The sequence below is a fragment of the Narcine bancroftii genome, chromosome 8, assembly GCF_036971445.1.
Source record: "Narcine bancroftii isolate sNarBan1 chromosome 8, sNarBan1.hap1, whole genome shotgun sequence".
NCBI classification, from domain to species: domain Eukaryota; kingdom Metazoa; phylum Chordata; class Chondrichthyes; order Torpediniformes; family Narcinidae; genus Narcine; species Narcine bancroftii.
Genome location: NC_091476.1, coordinates 16,168,691 through 16,190,550, shown reverse-complemented (window position 1 = coordinate 16,190,550; position 21,860 = coordinate 16,168,691). Strand labels below are relative to the sequence as shown.

At 40.4% G+C, this 21,860-nt stretch overlaps 1 protein-coding gene, 1 long non-coding RNA gene and 1 other non-coding gene across 3 annotated transcripts in view; 1 reads left to right on the top strand and 2 right to left on the bottom strand.

Annotated features, from left to right (window-relative positions):
• msna (moesin a) overlaps nucleotides 1-3,213 on the bottom strand; it is a 65,857-nt gene extending 62,644 nt beyond the window's left edge. The window contains exon 1 of the mRNA XM_069892968.1: nucleotides 2,963-3,213. Coding sequence (XP_069749069.1) covers nucleotides 2,963-2,974 — 12 coding nt within the window. The 5' untranslated portion in view covers nucleotides 2,975-3,213. The remainder of the gene's footprint in view (nucleotides 1-2,962) is intronic.
• LOC138740395 (uncharacterized) lies at nucleotides 2,274-15,534 on the top strand. Its single transcript, XR_011342884.1, has 2 exons — nucleotides 2,274-2,809; nucleotides 14,812-15,534. It is a non-coding gene; the product is annotated as an uncharacterized lncRNA (long non-coding RNA).
• Nucleotides 15,535-20,573: 5,039 nt separating this feature from the next.
• LOC138742167 (U6 spliceosomal RNA) lies at nucleotides 20,574-20,680 on the bottom strand. The gene has a single exon (XR_011343961.1). It is a non-coding gene; the product is annotated as a U6 spliceosomal RNA (small nuclear RNA).
• Between the last annotated feature and the right edge of the window lie 1,180 nt (nucleotides 20,681-21,860).

Here is a 21,860-nt window from a genome sequence, read left to right as displayed (position 1 = left end):
TGTAGGCACACCAAATACTTCATCACATAATGTTACTCTAGCAACCTCCACACCTTCAACTGAGAGCCCATCACAGATACTAACCTATTCATACTAACCCGTCCTCACTCGATAAAATGACAATTTTTTTTCCCTTTAGCTTGCATTCATGCAATAAATTACACAGTCAATTCCTATTCCGTCAGATCTGCAGCCTCCAGTTTCTTGCTAAGGACAAATGGACAATAGCCAGTATAACAGGTAATGTGTTCTGTAAATGACCACGAGGATAGATCAATAAATTGATATTTACCCTGACTAATACCAAGCTGGACAAAGGAAAGTAGGAGCAAAGAATCCAAGACACATTTTGCCCTCAATAATCAAACAAGATGTGATTTCAAAATATATTTATTAAACTATTAAAAAATTGCAGACACGAGACAGTGCAGATGCCAAAATCTGGAGTAAAAAAAAACCTGCACGCGGAACTCAACTCAGCAATGATGCTTCTCAAGTTGCTAGGTTCCTGCAGCAGGTTATTTTACATGCAAGTGATGATGCCAATAAAAATAATTCAGAGTTCAGAATGATTGTGTTTCAAATAATTTAAAAAAAAAGTCACATCATCCTGGGACAGTTTCAAGCTCTGACTGCTGTTCTATGAACAAGTGGTTAGAAGCTGGGTCAATGTCAATTTCTTGGTGTTCTTCAAATGGAAGATATGATTTGAGAAATTTTTTTTTACTGTGAAACAATGCAGTCATATTAAATATTATGAGGCGAGATGTAGCTCTATCGGAAGGAGAAAAGATTCTTAGACCAGAAGTGTTAATTCTGTTTCTCTGCCTGATCTAATGAGCGATTTCAGCATTTCCAATAGCTGCTACAACATTTTTTTTTCACAAAAATTACTCCAAGGCATTGGGGCGCTAAGCAAGCAATTTTAAGACCACTTGTGAAAAAGGACAATGATCCCTTTGTTGCAACTCCTTCAAATGATAATCTTATGCCAAAATTTCACTGGGAAAAGATGCAGCTCCCCCACTCAATAGAAAGAAACTTTGCTAGTGTATACATGGACTAAACTTACTGCACAATTTATAAACCAGCTGCGGGAAAATTACAGAAATTTGTTCTAATACTGTAATGGAATTAAGTAGCATGCATTATGTGAAAGGGGGGGGGGGGGGGGAACCTGATTGGACAGTGACCTATTTTTGTTCGACTGCTATTTCCAAGTCTTTCAACAGGAATCATGGAATATGGTAAATGGAACATCTGGAAGACCAATTCATAAGGTACCAACAGTTTTTGGAGTAGAGGGGTTTGGGAAAAAAGAACTGGGAGAAAAAAAGTGACACCAGGCTTAACAATTCCATGTTCTACAAAAAGACAAGCTTTCCAGGTTTTTTTTTACATTTGGCTATGTCACTGAAGTTAAACAAAGAATTCCCTATCCAAATGTTAAATATAAAATCTATCCAAGTTGTTTGGAGAGACTTGTTCATTGAAGAATGGAGAGAGAGGGGTAATGTACAACTACCTCACTCTTTGAACCCTCTAATAAAGGTTTTTAAATATCCAATGTTCCATAAAGAGTTTGAAAATCATGGCAACATTCTCACAAATCACTGTCTCGTCACCTACTATCACTTTCTCTCCTCCCTCCATAGGAGACAAAATACCATAATTGTAAGGGATTTCAACCCTCGCTCAGTCAGGCTTTCAGTTATTTTCTTATTAAAAGTAAAATAAATAATGTAAAAATATAAAGTACTAAATAAAAATCATGTTCAACTAGCATGGTACTGAGCTATTTTTGATCTGATACTTGTTACCACAACTTCAGCTCCTGACCCACAAAAGCATGATTCAACAAGACTGGGGCGAGGCACTATGGAAGAACTACCAGCTAGTTTAGAGAACACAGAACAGGCCCACCACCATGTGGGTGTAAAAAAATATATATAAATGGTTGGGAGGGGGAAGGAAGAGGGTAGTTTCATTGAATTACAGCAAATTCTGGGGCATAGACGTGCACAACAACCGTTCTTAAAAAGAATCCTAGCCCTGCAACTTGGTGGTGACAAGGGCTGAGAGCCAAGAACATTAATAATAATGATGTCAACTGAAAAATGTTAAATTTGGAATGGTTTTTAAAATCGATGAATACTTTTCACTCGCCTTTGCAGAAAGCATGAGAGTACGGATTGAAAACTAAAGGGGACCCCAGATTACTATGTTGCATCACTTCAAATGAACTTTACCTTGTTTAGTTCTAATAAGAACCAAGACCCAGAGAGAGCCCAAGTGAGAGAGGGTGGTTCATGAGAAACTGCCCTGCGGCACTGAAGCGGGACTGGAGTAAATGGACTTGCGGAGGGCGGGGAAGCGAGAGAACGATTAAACCAAGTTGGACTCTGATAAAGCAGAGCCATTGTCCGGAGGCTGCGACTCGAAAGCCAAATAAGGTTCTTCCATGAACCACTGGACTACTGTTGGGAAAGAATCCCATACATGACGCATCGCAGGAAGCTTTGACTCATTTGAGTTCCGTTATAACTTGGACAACAGCCAAAAGTGGAGAAGGAAGAGCTTTGTTGAAACTTTCCAAAAGCGGAAATTTCCAAGTAAAAGGGAATGCATGGAAGTTTAAGAAAACCCCTCATTACCAAAAATTTTAAATGAACTTGACCCAGTTCGAGCCCGTTCACTTTGGAAATCAAGCCTCGATCCCGGCCACTCAGTCCTGCCGCATTCGGCCCGGGACAGCCTCGGCAGGAGCCCGGCCCGGGACAGCCTCGGCCAAATGCACCCACGTTAACAGGCAAGTGGAACAGCAGCTGCAACAAATGAACTTTCAAAGGGTCTGCGCGAATGGGGGGGGCGAGAGAGGAGACTTGCAACACCAACCCGCTCAGACTGAAGGAAACGACCCCAATCACCCACATGGCAGGGTCACACTCGGTTGCCTTCTTACCGTCTTGGGCATTTTGTTGGATCTACTCGGCGCCCCCGTCCAGCCGCCCCTCGCTGTCTTTCGTCAATCCGCCGCTTTTCGCTTAAAGCCGGGTGTTCGCTCTGCCCATCGGCTGCGAGTCAGGGTGGGCGAGAAGCGGGGGGATCCCAAGCGACGCGAACCACAAGTTGAGAACAGTTGCGACTTGAGTTTAGCCTCCAACTTCCTGCTAACGGAACTCGAGTGTCTGAATGTGACACCACACCCAGGAAAACGTTAACATTTTAAGCAATGAGAAAGCAGACCCCGCCTCATAATGTTGCCTCAACAGGCGAGGCGGATTCATATTGGTTTTGCACATGAACGATCAAAGAATATCAAATAAAGGTGGGTGTAACTATTGAAGGCGCAGAAGAAAACTTTGCTTGGCCAGACAAGACTTTGCTTTTTGGGAGTGGAAGTAATCCTGAGATGAAATGAGTGAAGACTGGAGGGGCGAGATATAATGTTGCTTTATTTGACCCTTCAGACCTAAAGTGAAGACGAGTCGCTACTTAAATTTAGCTTGGAAACACGCCTCCAACTTGCTGCGGCCGCTCGTGTCCGTGCTGACCCGAATTTACAGCAATCTTGGGCGCCTCCACAGGATCCCAATCCCTGTGTCCCTCCCTTGCCCAGACACGGTGTGTCTGCTGACACCACCAACCCTGGCTGCGTGATCCAGGCACCTTCCACTCGCTGTGAAATCGATGTCTTGCCTCATTGAAACTTTCCCCCTCTCACCTCAAAACTTATGCCCTCTAGTATTTGATCTGGAAAAATACCATCTCTGTAGCGTGGATGAAAGCTCACCCTCGACTGGAGGGAGAACGAATGCCTTTATTAGCTTTCAAGGCAGCTGGGGTTCGTGAACGGGCTTCAGAGGGGTTGAGGTGGGAAACCAGGGTTCTCTCCCGCCCCCGGGGAGGAGCTGGGAGGCAGGACCAGTCGTCAGGGCGGGACACTTCGAGTGCCAGTTCACTACATTACGCCTCTCATCATTCATCGACTTCTCTCAGGTTTCCCCGCAGCCTCCAGAGAAAACAAAGTTTGTCCAAGTCCTTTAAATAATACTCTCTAATTCGGGCATCATCAACCTCTTTTCCACCCTCTCCCAAGCCTTTATGTCCTTCCTGTTCTAGGCTAACAAGAAGTGTGCATAATACTCCAAAATGTGGCCTAACTTACAGTTGCAACATGACTTCCCACCTTTTATATTCAATGCTCTAAAGAAAAGTATACCACTTCATGCTTTCTTTCCCAGCCTAACTCCTTGTACTGCCGCTCTCAGGGAGTTATGGTCCTTACAGCCCTGCCATTTACTCTTTCCTCTTTTATCTGACTACCCCATATGCAGCACCTCACCCTTAGACCCCATCTGCCATTTCTCTGCCCAGGTCTCCAATAGATTTGTATCACTTGCAAACTTCTTCGTTCTCCACATCACCAGTTTTTAGTATCTGGAAAATTTCTTATCAGCCTTTGTCAAAATCATTTTTAAATATCTCAAACAACGTAGATGTAACCCAAAGTGATTCCCGCCATTAACAAAAGCATTTTTGGCACCTTTGAAACACAAAATTCATGGTATGACGGTAAAAAAAAGACTTTAACTAAACTTCTTGCTGATTTCAATCAGATTGCTGATTGACAATCTCTGTCAAGTTGGTGACTTAATTCTGCTTGGTAGGTGAACAGACTGGAAGCAAACTTTTAACATAGAATGTGGAAAATTACAGTCAGTTTGGGTTATTGTGATCTGAATTATACGTACTCACCATGGTACCAAGAATATAAATTGAACCTTGTTTTTAGAATTACAAACGGATTTCTGTGAAAATTTGAAGTCAAAGACTGTTTTATAGTTTTGGACCATCTGATAGTCAAATCAGATAGTCTGATAGTTCAGGTTAACTGCAGGGAACTTCCTCCTGTTCAGCTATTTTATTTTATGAGGCCTGGCTGGAGCTATACTACTCTTTGCAAATTGGGGAATCAGGTCCTTTGATCTATCACTGCTTCTCCTGCCTGTGTTCTTGGAGCTCTAATTTGCATCACCCCATTAGTGCCTAAGGATCTAATTTCCAAAATTTTCACTCTAGACATCACAATTTGCCACTTCTCTAATTAGTGATTTTTAAGAAGCTTTTCAAAACCTCTTTCTTGGATCAAGCTGTTGTTTGTTATTCTAATATTTCTCAATTTGGCTTGGTGAAATATTTTGATTCTTGGCACTCCAATGAAGTACCTGAAGATCTTTTGCTCTGTTAACATACTCAATAAATGTCAGTTGTTATTATAAATGGATCTGATTTAATTTTGAGACAAGGCTAGGCACAGGATAGTATTGGATGGTAAAAAGAAGAATACAAAAAATTAACTGAAACAATATTTTCCTGTGTTGATTATAGCAACTTATTCAGGATTTACAATAATGAAATGGACATCTGCTGCCTCACTCCCAAATTCAGTTGTCCTCAGACTTGCATTCTGCTGGCTGGATCGGCTTCAGAGTCCCTTAAAGTAAATTTTAAAATGCAGACATCTAGCACAACAGGCCCTTCTGGCCCATGAACCCCTGCTACCCAAATACACCAATTCACCTACCGTTTGTTTTTGGGAGAAAACTGGAGCACCTGGAGGAAATCTACACTGGCCATGGTGAGAACGGGCAAACTTACAGACAGCGCCAGATTCAAACTGGGGTCATTGGTTTTGTAATAGCATTGTGCAAACCATGCCAAGAGTTGTGCTGAGGGTTGACAAATTGCAGTGGGGCCATCATTCTGGGCTTAAATTGCATTGGCATAATTTTAAAAAGCTCCTAATGTATCACACCTTATAGTTTCAGGATTAGAAATTAATATGTCCTATAGAGAGAATATTTGCCAACAACAAGCATTCATCATCCTCTCTCAGCCTACACATCCACCTTTTATGACATTCAGCCTCTTATCTCCAGCCTATTACACATGTCCTCTTCCTATCCTCTGCCACCATCCTGTTTCTTGCTCTCTCCAAGTGTTGCAGGCGAATATGTCAAATATTTTCTGTTTTTACTTTTAAAAATTACAACATTAGCAGATTTTTGCTTCTTGTTTACACTTTACGACTGGCAAATGGACTGAGCACCTTGGGCCAAGAGAGGACCCACAAATGCTTATAATCTCCCACTTCAGTGTCGACATCTTTCTTTTGGTGACTTGTAAATTATTAATACTGTCCTGCTTCAGGAAAGTCATCAAACTGTTTAAAATGGCACATTAACGAGCACACGGAGAATAATGTGCGTGGAATCAAATTGCTTTTCTCTATTTTATCATTAATAACTTATTCAGCATTTCTCTGAATTTTGTGCCCTGTAAACTACAAATAAGCTTCCTACTTCTTGCAACCATATTGCACATATTTCAACTCATTGCATCGTATCTGGTCGCAACTGATCCTTTGTATGACCAAAAAACAATGAGGAGCTCGAGGAAGTCAATTTATCAGGCAGCGTCTGTGAAGAAAAATGGTCAGTTAATGTTTCAGGCAGCTCCTTTATCAAGATTAAAATGGGAAGGGGACATCAACATTACTCGGGTGCCTTGCCTTTTTGCATGGGCGATCATGTCTCTCCATCTGTCACAATCTCTGACCCTCCGAATTGTAGTTGTCCCCTCCCCTGGTCTCCTTCAGTGAAGTCTCCATCTTTGAGCTGAGACCGTAGTCGATGTTGACTTCGTGATTATACAAGGGAAAAATATTGAGGTGGTTTCCTGTTGCCTTTTTCACTTGCAGTGTCCATACTGGATGGGTAACCCTGGCCTTTGATCAGCAGATTCACAGATTCTGTAGAATCTGCCTGTTAAAACAATCCACCATCTGCAATTCATGGCTTCACATGACCCTGATTGGGAGGCTAAACAGATACTACACTCACCCAAGGGTGATCTACAGGCTATCAGTCAGAAGGACCGCCTTACACCTCTTTATAGCAAGCATTAAAAGGGGGCAGCAGCAGGTGGGGAAGGGTCAAGCAGTGATAGGATACGGGACCAAAAAATTGGGGGAAGTAGAGAGACAAATAGGGAAGGAGAGGAATGTTTGAAAGAAAGGTAAGAATGGGAGCAGGAAATGAGAGATGAAAATAATGGAAACAGTTAAGGGGGGGGGGGGTGTTGACCTAAATTTTTTTTAAATCATGTTTAAATCTACCCAGAATATGTTGTTCCTCCAGTTTACATTTGACCCCACTTTGGCAATGGATGAAGCCAAGATCAGACATGTCTATATGGGAATGGTGAGGGGAATGATAAAAGCTGGTGATAACCAAAGTGGTCCCCTAATCTTCATTTGGTCTCACTGATGTGATTGAAGCTTGTTAATCTTGACTTCTGGTCTGTCGGATCTAAATGTTAGTGCCACAATTTAACTGCTATAAACTTACAGGCATTTCTTAAATACTGCTGGCCCGATTCCAAGGCAGTACTAAGGGAAGGGATTGGGTGATACAGCCTTTATTAGGGATCCTAAGAGAGAGGAGTTACCATATCAGGGGCGGGCCAACCTGTACAATGCATGTATTACAGTGTTCCACCACATTGACCTTGGAATTGGGCCAACAGCATGTAAAATATGCCTGTAAGTTTATAGCGATTAAAGCCTGTTAATCTCAACTTCTGGTCTGTCGGGTCTAATTGATAGCACTACAAAGATCCCAGCCCAAGTGCATCAAATGCAGTAAATTAGGTTGGATAAGGTGCATATGAAATTCTATATCACCTGGAAGATCTGCTTATGGCCTTCGGTTGAGGTGATGAGGGGCACACACAGGGACACGTTTTGCACCTCCTATGGTTGATACGGGAAGTGCCTAAGCAGGGTGGAAGGGTAGGATGGGGATGGAAGAGCAGACCAGGGAGACATGGAGAGAATGGTCCATGCAAAAATCATAAAGGAATGGGAAGGGGAAGATGGAATTGGTGATGTGATCATGTTGAAGTTGACAGATGTTTCAAAAAATAAACTGGATCCAGAATCTGGTGGGGTGGAAAGGGAGGACAACTGGAAGTTTATCCTTGTTCTGGGGAGAGGAGGGGTAAGAGTGAAAGTGTAAGAAATGAGAAGATGAGGGTAAGGGCTTTATCAATGACAGTGGGGTTGGGGGAACCATGTTTCTAAAAGAAAAGGGTCATTATGGATGACCTGGAGCAGTACACCTCATCCTGGGAGTAAGTGCAGTGGAGGCAGAGAGCTTTTAAAATTCAGATAGCTGTGAGATTCTGTGGGTTTGTTAAAAAAAAATCTGTGTATAGTTTGTCTCCTGAAGTGGAGATAGGGATGTCCAGAGAGTGGAGAGAAGGGGGAGGAAGTGGTCCAAGTAAACTTGAGGCTGGAAACGTGGAAGTTGGCAGTGAAGTTAACAATGTTGCTGAGTTCTGCATGGGTATCAGAAGGGGAATTAATGGATATGTGTTTGAAAAGTAAATGGATGGCCCTGAAATTTGATGTGGAATAGATGTGTATTGTAATTGTACATCCATGGTGAAGATGAATTGATGGGGGCTGAGGGATTGTAAGTTTTCAAAAAGTGCAGAGCATGTGGTGTCATTCATGTCGGTGGGACTGAACAAGGGGATTGGATAAGGTTTATTGTAATGAATGATCTTTTACAATTAATAAAGCCTCTACCCACATCTTCTCATTTCACATGTTTCTGCTCCCACCCAACCTCCCTCAAGAAAGAACAAGGATAGAATAGAAAGTCCTCACCTTCCACCTCCCAGCCTCTACATCCAATTCCTCCCCATGGATTAGTCCTCTAATAAAATGTTTCAAAGCAAAAATTGAACAGCTGGAAGAGCTTGTGAGTCAGGAAGTCTCTGAGAGGAAAAGGAAACCTCCTTTCTACATATCAAAGGTGTTGCAATGGGCATCACATTGGGCTTGAACTAAGCCTTCCTGTTTTGGCTATGTGGGGTAGTCCACATTCCAAACCAATATATTCAACCAATTCCCCTCCACTCACACTCTCCTCTGCTTCGCAAAATTTGTTCTTACCTTGAACCATTTCTCTTTTGATTCTTCTAGCTTTGTACAAATCGAAGTTGCCATCATGGGCCCCAGCTACACCTGGATTTTTGTTGGCTACCTGGAACAGTCCTTGTTCCAAACATTCCAGATCTAATGTCTTTCGTGTCTCCAAGATATTTTAAACTGAAACTTGCCATCATCGAAATACTAACAAATCGTATCAACTTTGAATGCTCTTGCATTTCATACAGATTATTTGGTATAACCTTGGGACTTGCTTTGCCAATTTAAATATGATCTGAGTTTCTTTAAGGAAATAGTTTGACTTGCAGACCCTCCACTGCCATACATCCGGCCTCAGCCAGGAAGGCAGATGGGCTGAACCTCAGTTATCCCTAAACCTCTTGCAAACATGCCTCCGTCATCCAAAAGGCACTGCCATTTTTAAACAGAACATTTCCTGTTATTGTCATTTTAAAAGGTGCTAATATATGATTTCCAGTTTTTAAACTCCAAATCCAGACATGGATCTTATCACAAATAAAACATTTCCTTTTTAAATTGGAAGAGTGGTATTGCATTGGAAGTACAACTTCTGCATCTCTTGCAAGTTTCAGCAGTATGATTTCTATATTTTAAATCACTGCTTGAAACATATGTTCTTGGATTAAGTTAATTTTGAGGTGGTGTTTTGATTAATTTTGTATGTAGACATTTGGAGTTGGTCTATGGGTTTTTTAATTTAATTTAATACTTTTAATTGGAAGATGTTCATCTGGATAATTTTGACATTCAGGCCCTGTCTAGTTAGAGACATTTCTTATTTATAATAATTTAAAAAATTTAATCTAAAGAAAATGTGTTTCTACATTCTAGACATACTCTAACTCCTCTGTTATCTGCACTTTTCCATTACAACCAATCCCTTAAAAGTTGTATCCAAATAAATGAAGAATTGTGATGCTATTGGTAACTCATTTCTTCTAACAAAATATTTTTTCAGTCCTAATTATACCTCCGAAGGAACTGTCTTATGTATTCGTTCTGCATCCTCACAATACCAAAATCAAAATTCATCACATATTTTCTTCTGCTAATTAATTTATTCCAGACAATCATGTTCATTACTTCCTCAATAAATTTTCCTTCCACATTCTTAACATGTGGGTGATGTTGATTTACATTTGCCAACCAGGAAATGACAATGCACCATCGAATTTAATAAGCAACTGATCCAATGGAAAACCAAAGTTTATACCAAACTTTGTCATTGAACACGCAAGTGCTCTGTGGAGAAAAGGAATTTGCGTAACCTTGGTTGCTTTCCTGCCTGAATCCAGCATGTGCTTACTGGTTTACATTGCCATAAGGTATGCTGAGGAAGTAGAAAAGACACCACCCAAACTCATGGGATCCAGTTCTTGAGAAGTTGTCATGATCCAATGCAGTATTAACTGCCTGAACTGGAAAGGGCATTTGGTATCCTTCTAATTAATTTACTTGTGGAACAGTAAATGTTGAAAAACTCTTTCCTTCCTTCTGTTCTACCATGCCTCTTTAAAAATGTTGCAGTGTCTAAAGTGTGACATCCAAGGAGCATCGAGTAGAGGTCCCAGAACGCAGGGTCCTAGGGGTGTTAAAGAACAGAGAAGCCAAGGGGTACAAGTGCATTAGCTCTCTGAATGTGATCACACAGTTAGAGAGGATGAAGAAGACTGGATTTGGCATGCTTCCCTTTGTTGTTTGGGCATTGAAAACAAGAGATGGGGCATCATTATACAACACATTGATGAGACTGTGTGTGGAGCTTTGTGTGCTGTGCAGATATTTTAAACTGTGTAGATATCACAAGTCGGAGAGGGTGAAAAAAAGTTTTGTGTGGGATGCTGCAGGTACTGATGGGTTTGAGTAATGAGAGGCAGGATAGGCTGAGAGTTGTTCCACCGAGCCTAGGAAGTGGAGTTGTGACTTTATGGAGGTTTATAAAATCATGAGGGGTCATTAGATAAGGTAGATACCTATATAAGGCGAAAGGGATTGGAGAGGCAACATTTATAGACAGAGAGTGCTGGGTATGAGGATTCCGCTAACTGAGGAAATGGTAAAGAGGGTAAAATTACAATGTTTAAAAAAACATTTAGACAGGTATATGGATAATGTTAATGAGAGTTTATTGTCATATATACAAGTACAATGTACAGATGCACTAAAATTCTTACTTGCTGCTGCCAAACTGCAAGGTGAGATACACCAACTAGAATAGTAAAATTAATTTTTTTTTAAAAAGCAATACCCCTGAGTGTATAGTCCTGCAAAAAGTAGTGGACGCAGCCAGGACATTGCAGGCAAAACCCTCCTTACTATTGAGAACATCTACGGGGAATAGCAGCAGCAATTATCAAGGATCCACACCACTCAGCACATGCTCTGTTCTTGATCCTACCATCAGGAAGGAGGTATCGGTGCCATAAGACTCATACCACCAGTTTCAGAACAATTGCTCCCCCTTCACCATCAGACTTTGAAACAACAAACTCAATAAGGGACTTATTTAAGGACTCTTACTTTTGCACTTTATTGATTATCTTTTCTTTTACTACATTGCACAGTTTGTTTACATGTGGACATTGAATACAGTTTTTTTTGGCACTACCAAATTACCAAGTGGTAATTCTGCCTTGCCGACAGGAAAAAGAATTTCAGGGTTGTATGTAAGGTCATGTATTTACTCTGACAATAAATCTAAATGACCATAATATACTAAGATAGAAAATAGATGATAAACACCACATGATAGATAAATAGATGTTCACAGTTGAAGTTAGTTCAAGAATAAGAAAATGTCATTTTAATCTTGCAGACAGGTCTTGGAGTAGTTTATGCTTCAGCTTAGGGTAGTACAGGGAGGTTCATGAGCATAATATAGCTATTGGATAAAACTGCTGGATTTCAGACTTGTGTGCCTTCTACCTCAAGGGAACAGTGGGAAGAGACTGTATCCAGAGTGCTGGGGGCTCGTTATGATATTGACTGCACTCTTGAGACAGTCCCACATTAATATTTTTGATGGGAGGTCAGTGCTCGTGATGGACTTGGCAATGTTTACCACTTTCTGCAGCTTTCTGCTTTCCTGGGCACTCGAATTACCAAGCCAAGCCAAGACGCAATGCAACTAGTCAGAACACCTGTGTAAGTTGATAGGATGCTTGATGATGTGTCAAATATCGTCAGACATCTTAGAAAATAGAGGCATTGGTGTGTCATCTTCAGGATCGCTTCACTGTTCTGCTCCAGGAGAGATCTGGGCTTGAAGTGCCACTGTATTGACGGTCAGAGAGAAGGAGGTGATGTTGCCAATCTACACTGATTGGGGTCTGTTGATGAAGAAATCGAGGTTCCACTTGCAAAAGATTGAACAAAGACCTAGGTCCTGGAGTTTGATATTTAGTTGTGCTGAAGTGCTAATCACTGAGCTGTTGTCAATGAACAGCAGTTCATCGTAGATTCTTGTGATCGAGGTGATCTGGTCCTCGTGCATCAGGTCTTTTGCGAGTAGGACAATGGAACAGTTTGCTGTGTTGGCAGCAAAAAATGGTTAGGTTGGGAATACACCACTACCTTCGGGAAGGTAATCAGAAAAATTGGGAATAGAGATGGTAATAGAAATTGCATTTGAGGCCAGTATATACACTCCTCCTATTCACAGCTTTACATACAAATAAAAATATTTCATCATCTTACTTTAGTCTTAACTTGCAACATAAGTTGCCTCTGGTCAATTATCCTGTCCTTGACCCTGGCTTTCTAAGGGCATAAATATTTGACCTTTTTGCCTCTTGGATATGACTTATCAACTCGGAAATGCAGGAAATTAAGTCGCGTTTGGGGTTGATTTATCTGAGTCAGTATTTATTGTCTATATTTTGTAGCCCTGAAAAACTTGAAAGAGAAAAAAACATTAAATATAAAATGTTAAAAAGATGGGTGAGAATTTGTAATTTTCTTCTCTACAATAAAACACTATTTGGCATTCTACACCAAAACAGGAGCTGCATTTTTTTTTAAATTTTCTGATATCCCCTCAAAATTTGCTACAATAATTCAGCTTAGTTTCAAATTTTACTTCCATAGAAATTGAACTTGCAGCCTCTTGTTTACTAAACATTTTTGCCATGCTGAGAACCGCTAAAACTATATAGATCAGGAATTAAATCTGAGATTCTTTTCCTGTGGTCAAGAACTGCACTGAGCATTGCTGTTGTTCATTTGATCAGCAATAGAGCTTTACTCCTTTACATCTTTAAAATAACACACAAACATAGAAACATCAGGTAGAAAGACAGTGTATTAGCCTGAGTGATAATTTTCAGGAAAAATAAGAGATGAAGAAACTGATAGCTATTATGCATTATCTTCATTAAAATTGAATTAATTAGCCAAGAAGTGGGGAAGAATTACAATGCCCTCCATAATGTTTGGGAGAAAGACACATTTTTTCTTCTTTATTTTCCCCTGTGCTCCACAATGTTAAATATGTAATCAAACGATTCGCGTGTTTAAAATGCACATTCCAGATCTTATTATTACGTACATATCGGTAATCCTAAGGTTTGGGTGATGTGTCTTATTCTTTTATTCTTGTTTTTCAACCTCATAAAGGCTTCTTTGACTTTCATTGGCCCAACTCTGGTCCTCGTGTTGAAAAATGGCAACTACAGACTCCAAAAGAGATCAAAAGCTTAGAAGCAAGCCTAGCTCTCTTCTACCTGCACCAATAAAGTAATTAAACACGCCTGAGTACTCACAAAGACCTGTGAAGCCAAATGTCCCAAATATTATGGTACCCTGAAATAAGGGACTATGCATTAAAAGTGCTGTAATTTCTACATGGTTAAACCAAAATGTATACAAATAATCTGGAAGGTGCACTTCAATCACATGTGAATTGTTTGATTACAAATTTAAAACTGTGGAGCACAGGGGCAAATAAAAGGAGTAAAGTGTATCTTGCCCCAAATATTATAGAGGGTACTGTATGATATGTGTGTCTGTGTGTGTAAATGTGCCAAATGTTTGTGCTGTGCATGCGTTGTGTGTAATACAAGCTTCCACCTCATCAGACCCAGAGAGAAACAGCAGACACCAGTGTTTTCCCAAATCCAAAGAATGAACCCTTTTATTTACAATTAGAGAACTATTTATAGTATTTACAATGCCCTTGGTCCCAAGAGAACTCTCACAAGTCATTTCACACACATAACTGGATTAGTTGATTGATGGCTGAAGTCCCAACAACTGGTAACACCCACTCCTGGCAACAGTGGGGTTGCTCTGTTTAGGGTGTCATAGCATATCTATCTTTTCTCTCTCTCTAATTAAATATATAATTATACACACACACACACACACACACACACACACACACACACACACACACACACACACACACACACACACACACACACACACACACACACACAAAATCATCCAAAGACTGCGCGGGTTTTAGTCCAGAACAAGAAAAGGTAAACCAATCCCAAGGATAAACAATGATTGGGAACTTGCCTCACAGAAAAGAGCAAGGGTTAATAGAATTAAGGAGAGACTATGGTGTGACAGAGTATATAGATATATTTTTGGGAGATAAATTGGGAAAGGTTTGTTAAAATAGGTTACATACAAACACTTTAAACAGATCTTATTTGAAATTCTGGAGCTCTGTCCAATGCTAGACATATCAGGGCCTCACATTTTTTGCAAGAGCTTTGAAGAGTGCTCAAGAGACTTCACTAATGGATTATTGTTTACCACAGGCAACAGATGAAAGATCTTGTTGGAGTCACTGATTGTCTGGAAGAGAGCTTGCTGTTGTAAGAGGATCATGTGGTTTTGCAAGCAGAGAGAGTCAAACAGGCTTTCTTTTAGACAGAGAGACAGGGATCACTTGAACAGTGTTACAGCCAGCAGACAGCATCTTGGACTGGAACAGGACAAGCTGGCAAGCTTATGGAAAGCCCCATTTGAAAGGCAACCTGGTTAAAGCCCTTGTGGTTCATGCAAGAGGACTTGAAATAAGAAAAAAAACAAAAAAATGAACTCTGTGGTGACCTGAAAGAAAGAGGGTATCATCTGGAGAACCCTGAAGGGGCAAATTTTGTCAGCAAGACACTGGTGACTGATGGAAGTACATCAGTTGTGGATGTCCTGGAACAACAAATCTCTCTCTGAAAACCAACAAGAGTCTTCCTGAGGGGCAACCATTTACCTTTTAAGCACCAAAGGCTGGTGAACTTTATAAATGTTAAATTCTGTGCACAGTATAAGAATTGCCTGCAACCAGTGAACTTGAAGGAATGAGAAGTGAGATTGGACTGTGAACCAAATAACTTTTCTGAACTTACACACACACATTACATACATGTGCACTTAGAATGAGAAAGGGGTTAAGTTAGGTTAAGTAAGTCAATAGTGATAAGTTAATGTTTGATTCTATTTTCATGTTTAAAGATAATTAAAAGCAACTTTTGTTTAAGTAACCATTTGTCTTGGTGAATATCTATTGCTGCTGGGTTTTGGGGTCCTCTGAGCTCATAACAAAGGACATCAAGAAATCTTCTTGTGAGCAATTAGGGTATTAGTGTCATTTCCTTCTAAGTGCTCATAGTGGCTTAATTTCCTCACTGCTAATGCACACATGGAAAGTGAGACCAACTGGTCAAAATCACTGAATTTCCATAGTTCAGATGAAAAATGGAATGAAACCTGTCATTAAACTTTTGATTTTTGAATTCTGAACTTTTGCAGCACAGAATGTTCCAATGCAAATTTAATTTAGTTGAGGAACTTGTTTCTGTTGATCAGTGGGAACAGCAGATAGCCTTGAAAAGTTCCATATCAAAGTCAATATGAAAGTCACATATAAAAAGATAGAAAGGAAGGGCTCTTCTGTTGGTTCACTTGCTTTTAGAGGCCATGAACTGAATTAGCTTGGGTGGTTCCACTTCCTGTCTCAGCTGAGCTAATAAGTGCTGATAAGTAGCTTAATTGCTTCGTGCTGATAGCAAATTAATTTCTACTCAGACAAAGACCTGTCAGGAGGGTAGTTTTAGTAATGATTTGGACACCAAAAATCTTAGAATGTGTAATAATGATAATATTGGCAGAAATCAAAATGTGAATACAGTGTAGGGAAGAGTTACAAGATCAAACCAGCAATCACAAAGAAGGCATATCACACAGGGGTAAAGATGAACAATTACTTCATTTAAAAAAAATTCCCCTTCAAACTTTAATTCAAAATCTACCCCTTTTATAACAATGCCCACTGGTTACTATGCAAATTTCTATAACAGCGTAAAACTAATAAATTCCCCAGCCTAAATATAACATATGTAATTAAAGTCAAAGTTATATTTCCAACCAGCCCACAGAAAAAACAGATACAAAACACACAACCTTCACAAAACTTCAATCTCAACTGAAGCAAAGATCATAAACAAAATTCAGTTTATTTGGTAAACTGAAGTCAAAAGATCTTTGAGAGGGAGCACAAAATTCGAAGTTGACTTGTGTTGCTTGCAGAGAGAGGAACCACTGACTTGGTTCCGATCCTTCTGGCCGCCTTTGAAATGTTCATCCTTTTTGAAATCCCAACATTCTAAACTGTTCTCCAACCATGACTCATGCTCTGGGCCTTCTTCCACTCCACAGCACCCCCAGTGGTGGTTTATCATCCAAGTCCAGACATTTTTCATTTTCTGCACATGCTCAGTCCATCTCCCACTCTCTTTTCAACCTCATCTTGGTCTGGGGTTGCGGTAAGTCTGCACTGAATAGTGCGCTGCAAGAAAAAGTCAAGGCTACTGGCATCAAGAATAGACTTGCTGACTGCAATAGGCTAACTGATGGTCTGATCCAATGATCCTTTCACAAATTAAAACTGTATTGCTTCCTTACTGAGCACCAGCAGTCCACCTTCACCTTGGTTCTCTAAGGCAAACTGTCACTTTTTAACATAAAACCACACAACACATTGGCCAGTACACAACACAGAACTCTGCTTTTTTTAATTCTGAGGCTGTGTCCTATGGTTCAAGGCTCTCCCACTACTGGAAACATCTCCACGTCCACTCTCTCTAACCCTTACAACATTCAGTATATTTCAATGAGATCTCCTCCTCGTCCTTCTAAACTCTAGTGAATACAGCCCCAGAGTCATCAAACACTCATCATACATTAAAACTCTCATCCCCAGGATCATTCTTGTAAACCTCCTCTGGACCTTCTCCAACATCAGCACATCCTTCCTTAGACACAGGGCCCAAAGCTGCTCGCAATAATCCAAATGTTGTCCGACCAATGCTTTGTAAAGCCTCAGCATTAAGTTAGGCACAGGGTTTGAGATAGCCAGTGACTTCAATGAGTCTCATTGATTTCCCATGAGATTGATTAAAAGCAAGTTGAAGCAGAAACCTCTAGTCCTCTCTATATCATATTACTGAAGTGAATGTTTGTCTGAGTTTATTAATCATGATAGCTTGTGATGACATGTTTAGTAATGTGGCCAGTATTATTCAACTTTATCATTCTGGATGGATGAATCTCCTCTGATTCATGACATTCATGCAAAGTTTAGTTAATACCTTATAGCCACAAGTAAGAACAATAATACCTTGAACTTGTTAAATGTTGGACACTCATGGGATGTTAAAGTGTCATTGTAATATGCTTTCAGCATTGCTGGATGTGTCTGAAATAGTGAACGTGGAAACACACCCAAACAATGCATCTGTGACATCAGCTCATTGTGATCCTTATCTAAGGAAGGATGTTCTTGCAATGGAGGGAGTGCAGAGGCGATTCACCAGGCTGATACCTGGAATGGCAGGAATGACTTATGAGGAAAGATTGCGCAAATTGGGATTGTACTCGCTGGAGTTTAGAAGATTGAGAGGGGATCTCATAGAGACATATAAAATTCTGGCAGGACTGGACAAAGTGGATGCAGACGGGATGTTTCCAATGATGGGAAAATCCAGAACCCGGGGCCATGGTTTGAGGATAATAGGCAAACCATTTAAGACCGAGATGAGGAGGAATTTCTTTACCCAGAGGGTGGTGAGTCTGTGGAATTCATTGCCACAGAGGGCAGTAGAGGCAGGTTCATTAAATATATTTAAGAGGGAATTAGATATATTTCTTCAGTATAAGGGTATTAAAGGTTACGGAGAGAAGGCGGGGACGGGGTACTGAACTTTAAGATCAGCCATGATCTCGTTGAATGGCGGAGCAGGCTCGAAGGGTCGAATGACCTACTCCTGCTCCTATCTTCTATGTTTCTATATTAAGTTAGTGCAGACTCACTGAAAGGTGACAAGCATGAACAAAAACAAGAATAAAATTTGGGCACACTTTTCTTCCAGTGTGTGTACTAATGAAACTCTTCCAGACTTCAGGTGGTTATGCATGCTCAGTAAGGAAGCAATACAGTTTTCATTTGTGAAAGGATCATTAGATCAGACCATCAGTTCGCCTATTGCAGTCAGCAAGTCTGTTCTTGATGCTAGTAGCCTTGACTTTTTCTCGCAGCACACTATTCAGTGCAGACTTACCGCAACCCCAGATCAAGATGAGGTTGAAAAGGCTATATGGCATAAAAAGCAACCGGGCTACAGTTCTTGTTGAAATTCTAAAATTTGGTAAAGAGTAACTTTGGACATAAATTCAAACACTTACCTCCAATATAAGGCAAGAGGAAGAGATACCAGAAGAATCTGGAATTGGTGATCTTCAAGAAAGGAAACAATTCTAATTGTGATAACTACAAAGGCTTTGCAGAAGCTGTTCATACTGTCAGATTCTGATTACCCCATAAAATTTGCCTGCATTCTACTTCTATGTGTAATGTCATGCAAATCGTTATTCTAATCAGTGCAAATTGGCATCAAGCAAGGTAGCACCATCACCTCAATATTCTCCTCAGTCTTTTCTCTGCAGAATTTCATGCCAGCTCCAATGAGTTCTCTGTTAGTGTAGAGCTAATTGGCAGGACAAATGGATCAATTTCCACACGTGACATTATGTAGAAGTAGAATGCAGGCAGATTTTATGGGGTAATCAGAATCTGACAGAATTTCCACTCAGCTTCATTTCATTCTCTTTATTGATATCTAAATTTCTCATTTCGTCCCATTCTCTCTCAATCTCCTTCCATATTAGCAACTTCTTTCTCACAATCTTTCTTGCCATCCATCTCTCTCAAACCTGTATATTGCATGCTTTAGAACTTTTGTCCCAGTAGGAGTGATTAGCATTCAGTTTTTTCAACCAATCATGGGTTGGTGTCAATTTCTTTCCAGTTAAGTCACTATTCTTTCTCTCAATATTCTCTTTTCCATTTTTCTCAGATTACATCCCTCTTATTCCTGTTCAATAATGCAAATTTTGTATAGTTTTTCCATTAACATTTTGTCATTTTTTTCTCTGTTGCTTTCACCCAAAATCTTCACCACCCTCCCTGCTTCTCCCTGACCCATAGTCCACCCCATTCCTATTTAGTGGTAGTGAACAGGATAAGTTTGTCCAGCTTCTAATCTCATGATTATTCCAAGGCCCAGATCACTCATTAGTCTAAACCAGTGGTTCTCAGCCTTTTTCTTTCCACTCACAATCTACTAAGGCTTAAGGTGGTCTGTGGGTGGAAAGAAAAAGGTTTGAAAACCACTGTTTTAATCGTATGTGCACGGTTTCATAACTCCAAAGGAAAAGGGCCAATGACCATTTTTCTCAAGCAAAATATTTCAGAAACAATTGGGTCGAGAGCAGTGATTCTCAACCTTCCCTTCCCACTCACAGACCACCTTAGGCAATCCCTTACTAATGCCATAGGGATTAATAAAGTGGTAATGTGAGTGGGAAAGGAAGGTTGAGAACCACTGGTCTAAATCTTGAACCATTCCTGATTGCTAACTTTTTTTACCCTTTTTAGGCCCCATCCTAATCACTAAACTCCCATCATGCTTAGTTCAAATCTTCAGATTGCTGGGAAACTACCCTCAACTACTTGTCCAGCCTTACTTCTGATTGGTGATATTACCCAGACAGTCCTTGCCTCTAAGTCCAGACCTCTTCATACCAACCAACTTCCAAACCCCATTCTGATTTTTGGCCTCTCCCATTGCCCAACTGGGTGTTTAAGCTCTGGTTTGCTTGCATTCCACCTCTACGCCCAATCTGATTAGACCTAGGTTTTGGATGATGCATTTTCCTTTGGTCTTTCTACAGCATAGAATACAGCAGATATACTGTAAAATGTACTTGTATTGGCTGTTTGTAGTTTCTGTGTCCTTGTCTCTGATATCTGGTTGACATGCAGAGGGACTTTCATTCTAAGGAAGAAAATCGGCAAACCATCATCATACCTAATCAGTTCACCTGGGAGAGAATCAGAATCAGAATTTATTGTCATGAATGGCAGCATTATAGTGCAAACATTCATTTATAAAAAAATAAATGATAATGCATGAAAAGTAAGGCAGTGTCTTTGGTTCATTTTTTTTAATTAATTTTTTTTCTATAAAATATGGAACGCTTCACGAATTTGCATGTCATCCTTGCATAGGGGCCATGCTAATCTTCTCTGTATCATTCCAGTTTTAGAATAGGTGCTGCTGAAGTGTGCACATATCTTTGGTTCATTGATTATTCAGGAATCTGATGGCAGCGGGGAAGAAGCTGTCTTTGTGCCGCTGAGAATGTGAATCACCTTCAGTTATCCACGATAAGGGTTATAACAGAACTAATCCGAGCTATGGAATAAATGCCTCATCTGGCCTTGATTTTTGATTTGCACCTTTGCTGATCTGGCCTAATATTTCTTCATGTTGCTTGGCATTAATTTTTTATTTGTTTGAATATACTGTGAAACACTAAAGTCTGCAGATGTGATTGTAGTAAAAATACACCAAAAAGCTGGAGGAATTCAGCCGGTCTTTTCAGCGTCCATAAAAAGCGAAGATATATTGCTGACGTTTCAGCCCCAAGCCCCTCTTTAAGGAAGAAGCAGAACGAGCCAGAAGTAGGAAATCTCAGAAAGTCACAGGATTCAGACAAAGCCGGCTGGGGGAGGAATCCAGACCAACAAAAGGTGTTCATTGGATATTATAAGGGATGAGGTAAGAATTTATCATGTTTGTGCAAAAGGAGACAGGGAAGGGAGAGAGAGAGCTGGGGGAAGGTGATTGGGGAAGAAGTGGGGGGGATTAATGAAAGCCAGAGAAGTCTATATTAATGCCATCCAGTCAGAAGATGAGGTGTTGTTTCTCCAAAGTGCAGGTGGACTCAGTCTGGCAGTGCATGGGTCCACGGATAGACATGTTAGCAAGGGAATGGGACGGGGAATTGAAATTGGTGGCCACTGGGAGATCCACGCTATCGCGGTAGACGGAGGCAAGGTGCTCAACAAAGCGATCTCCGAGTCTGTGCCCTGCCTCTCCGATGTAGAGGAGACCATAACAGGAGCACTGGATGCAGTAGATTGACCCCTGCAGATTCACAAGTAAATATCACTTCACTGGGAAGGACTGTTTTGGGCCTCAAATGGTGGTGAGGGAGGAACTGTGAATTACCAGATTTGTTTGACATGATATAATGGAAACCTCCTTAAAAAGGTCCAAAGAAAAAGAATGAGGACCATCATCCTTTATCTGGAATGTCTTAAATTGGGCATTTTAATAAACTAACTGAGAGTTGTACAAATTGTCTCCTCCAAATAAAATAATCCCACAATAAATATTGTAGGAAGGACTGAGTGAAGTAGAAAGGATTACTTGGTGTAAAACTGGGTAGATGTTCAAAAGTATTA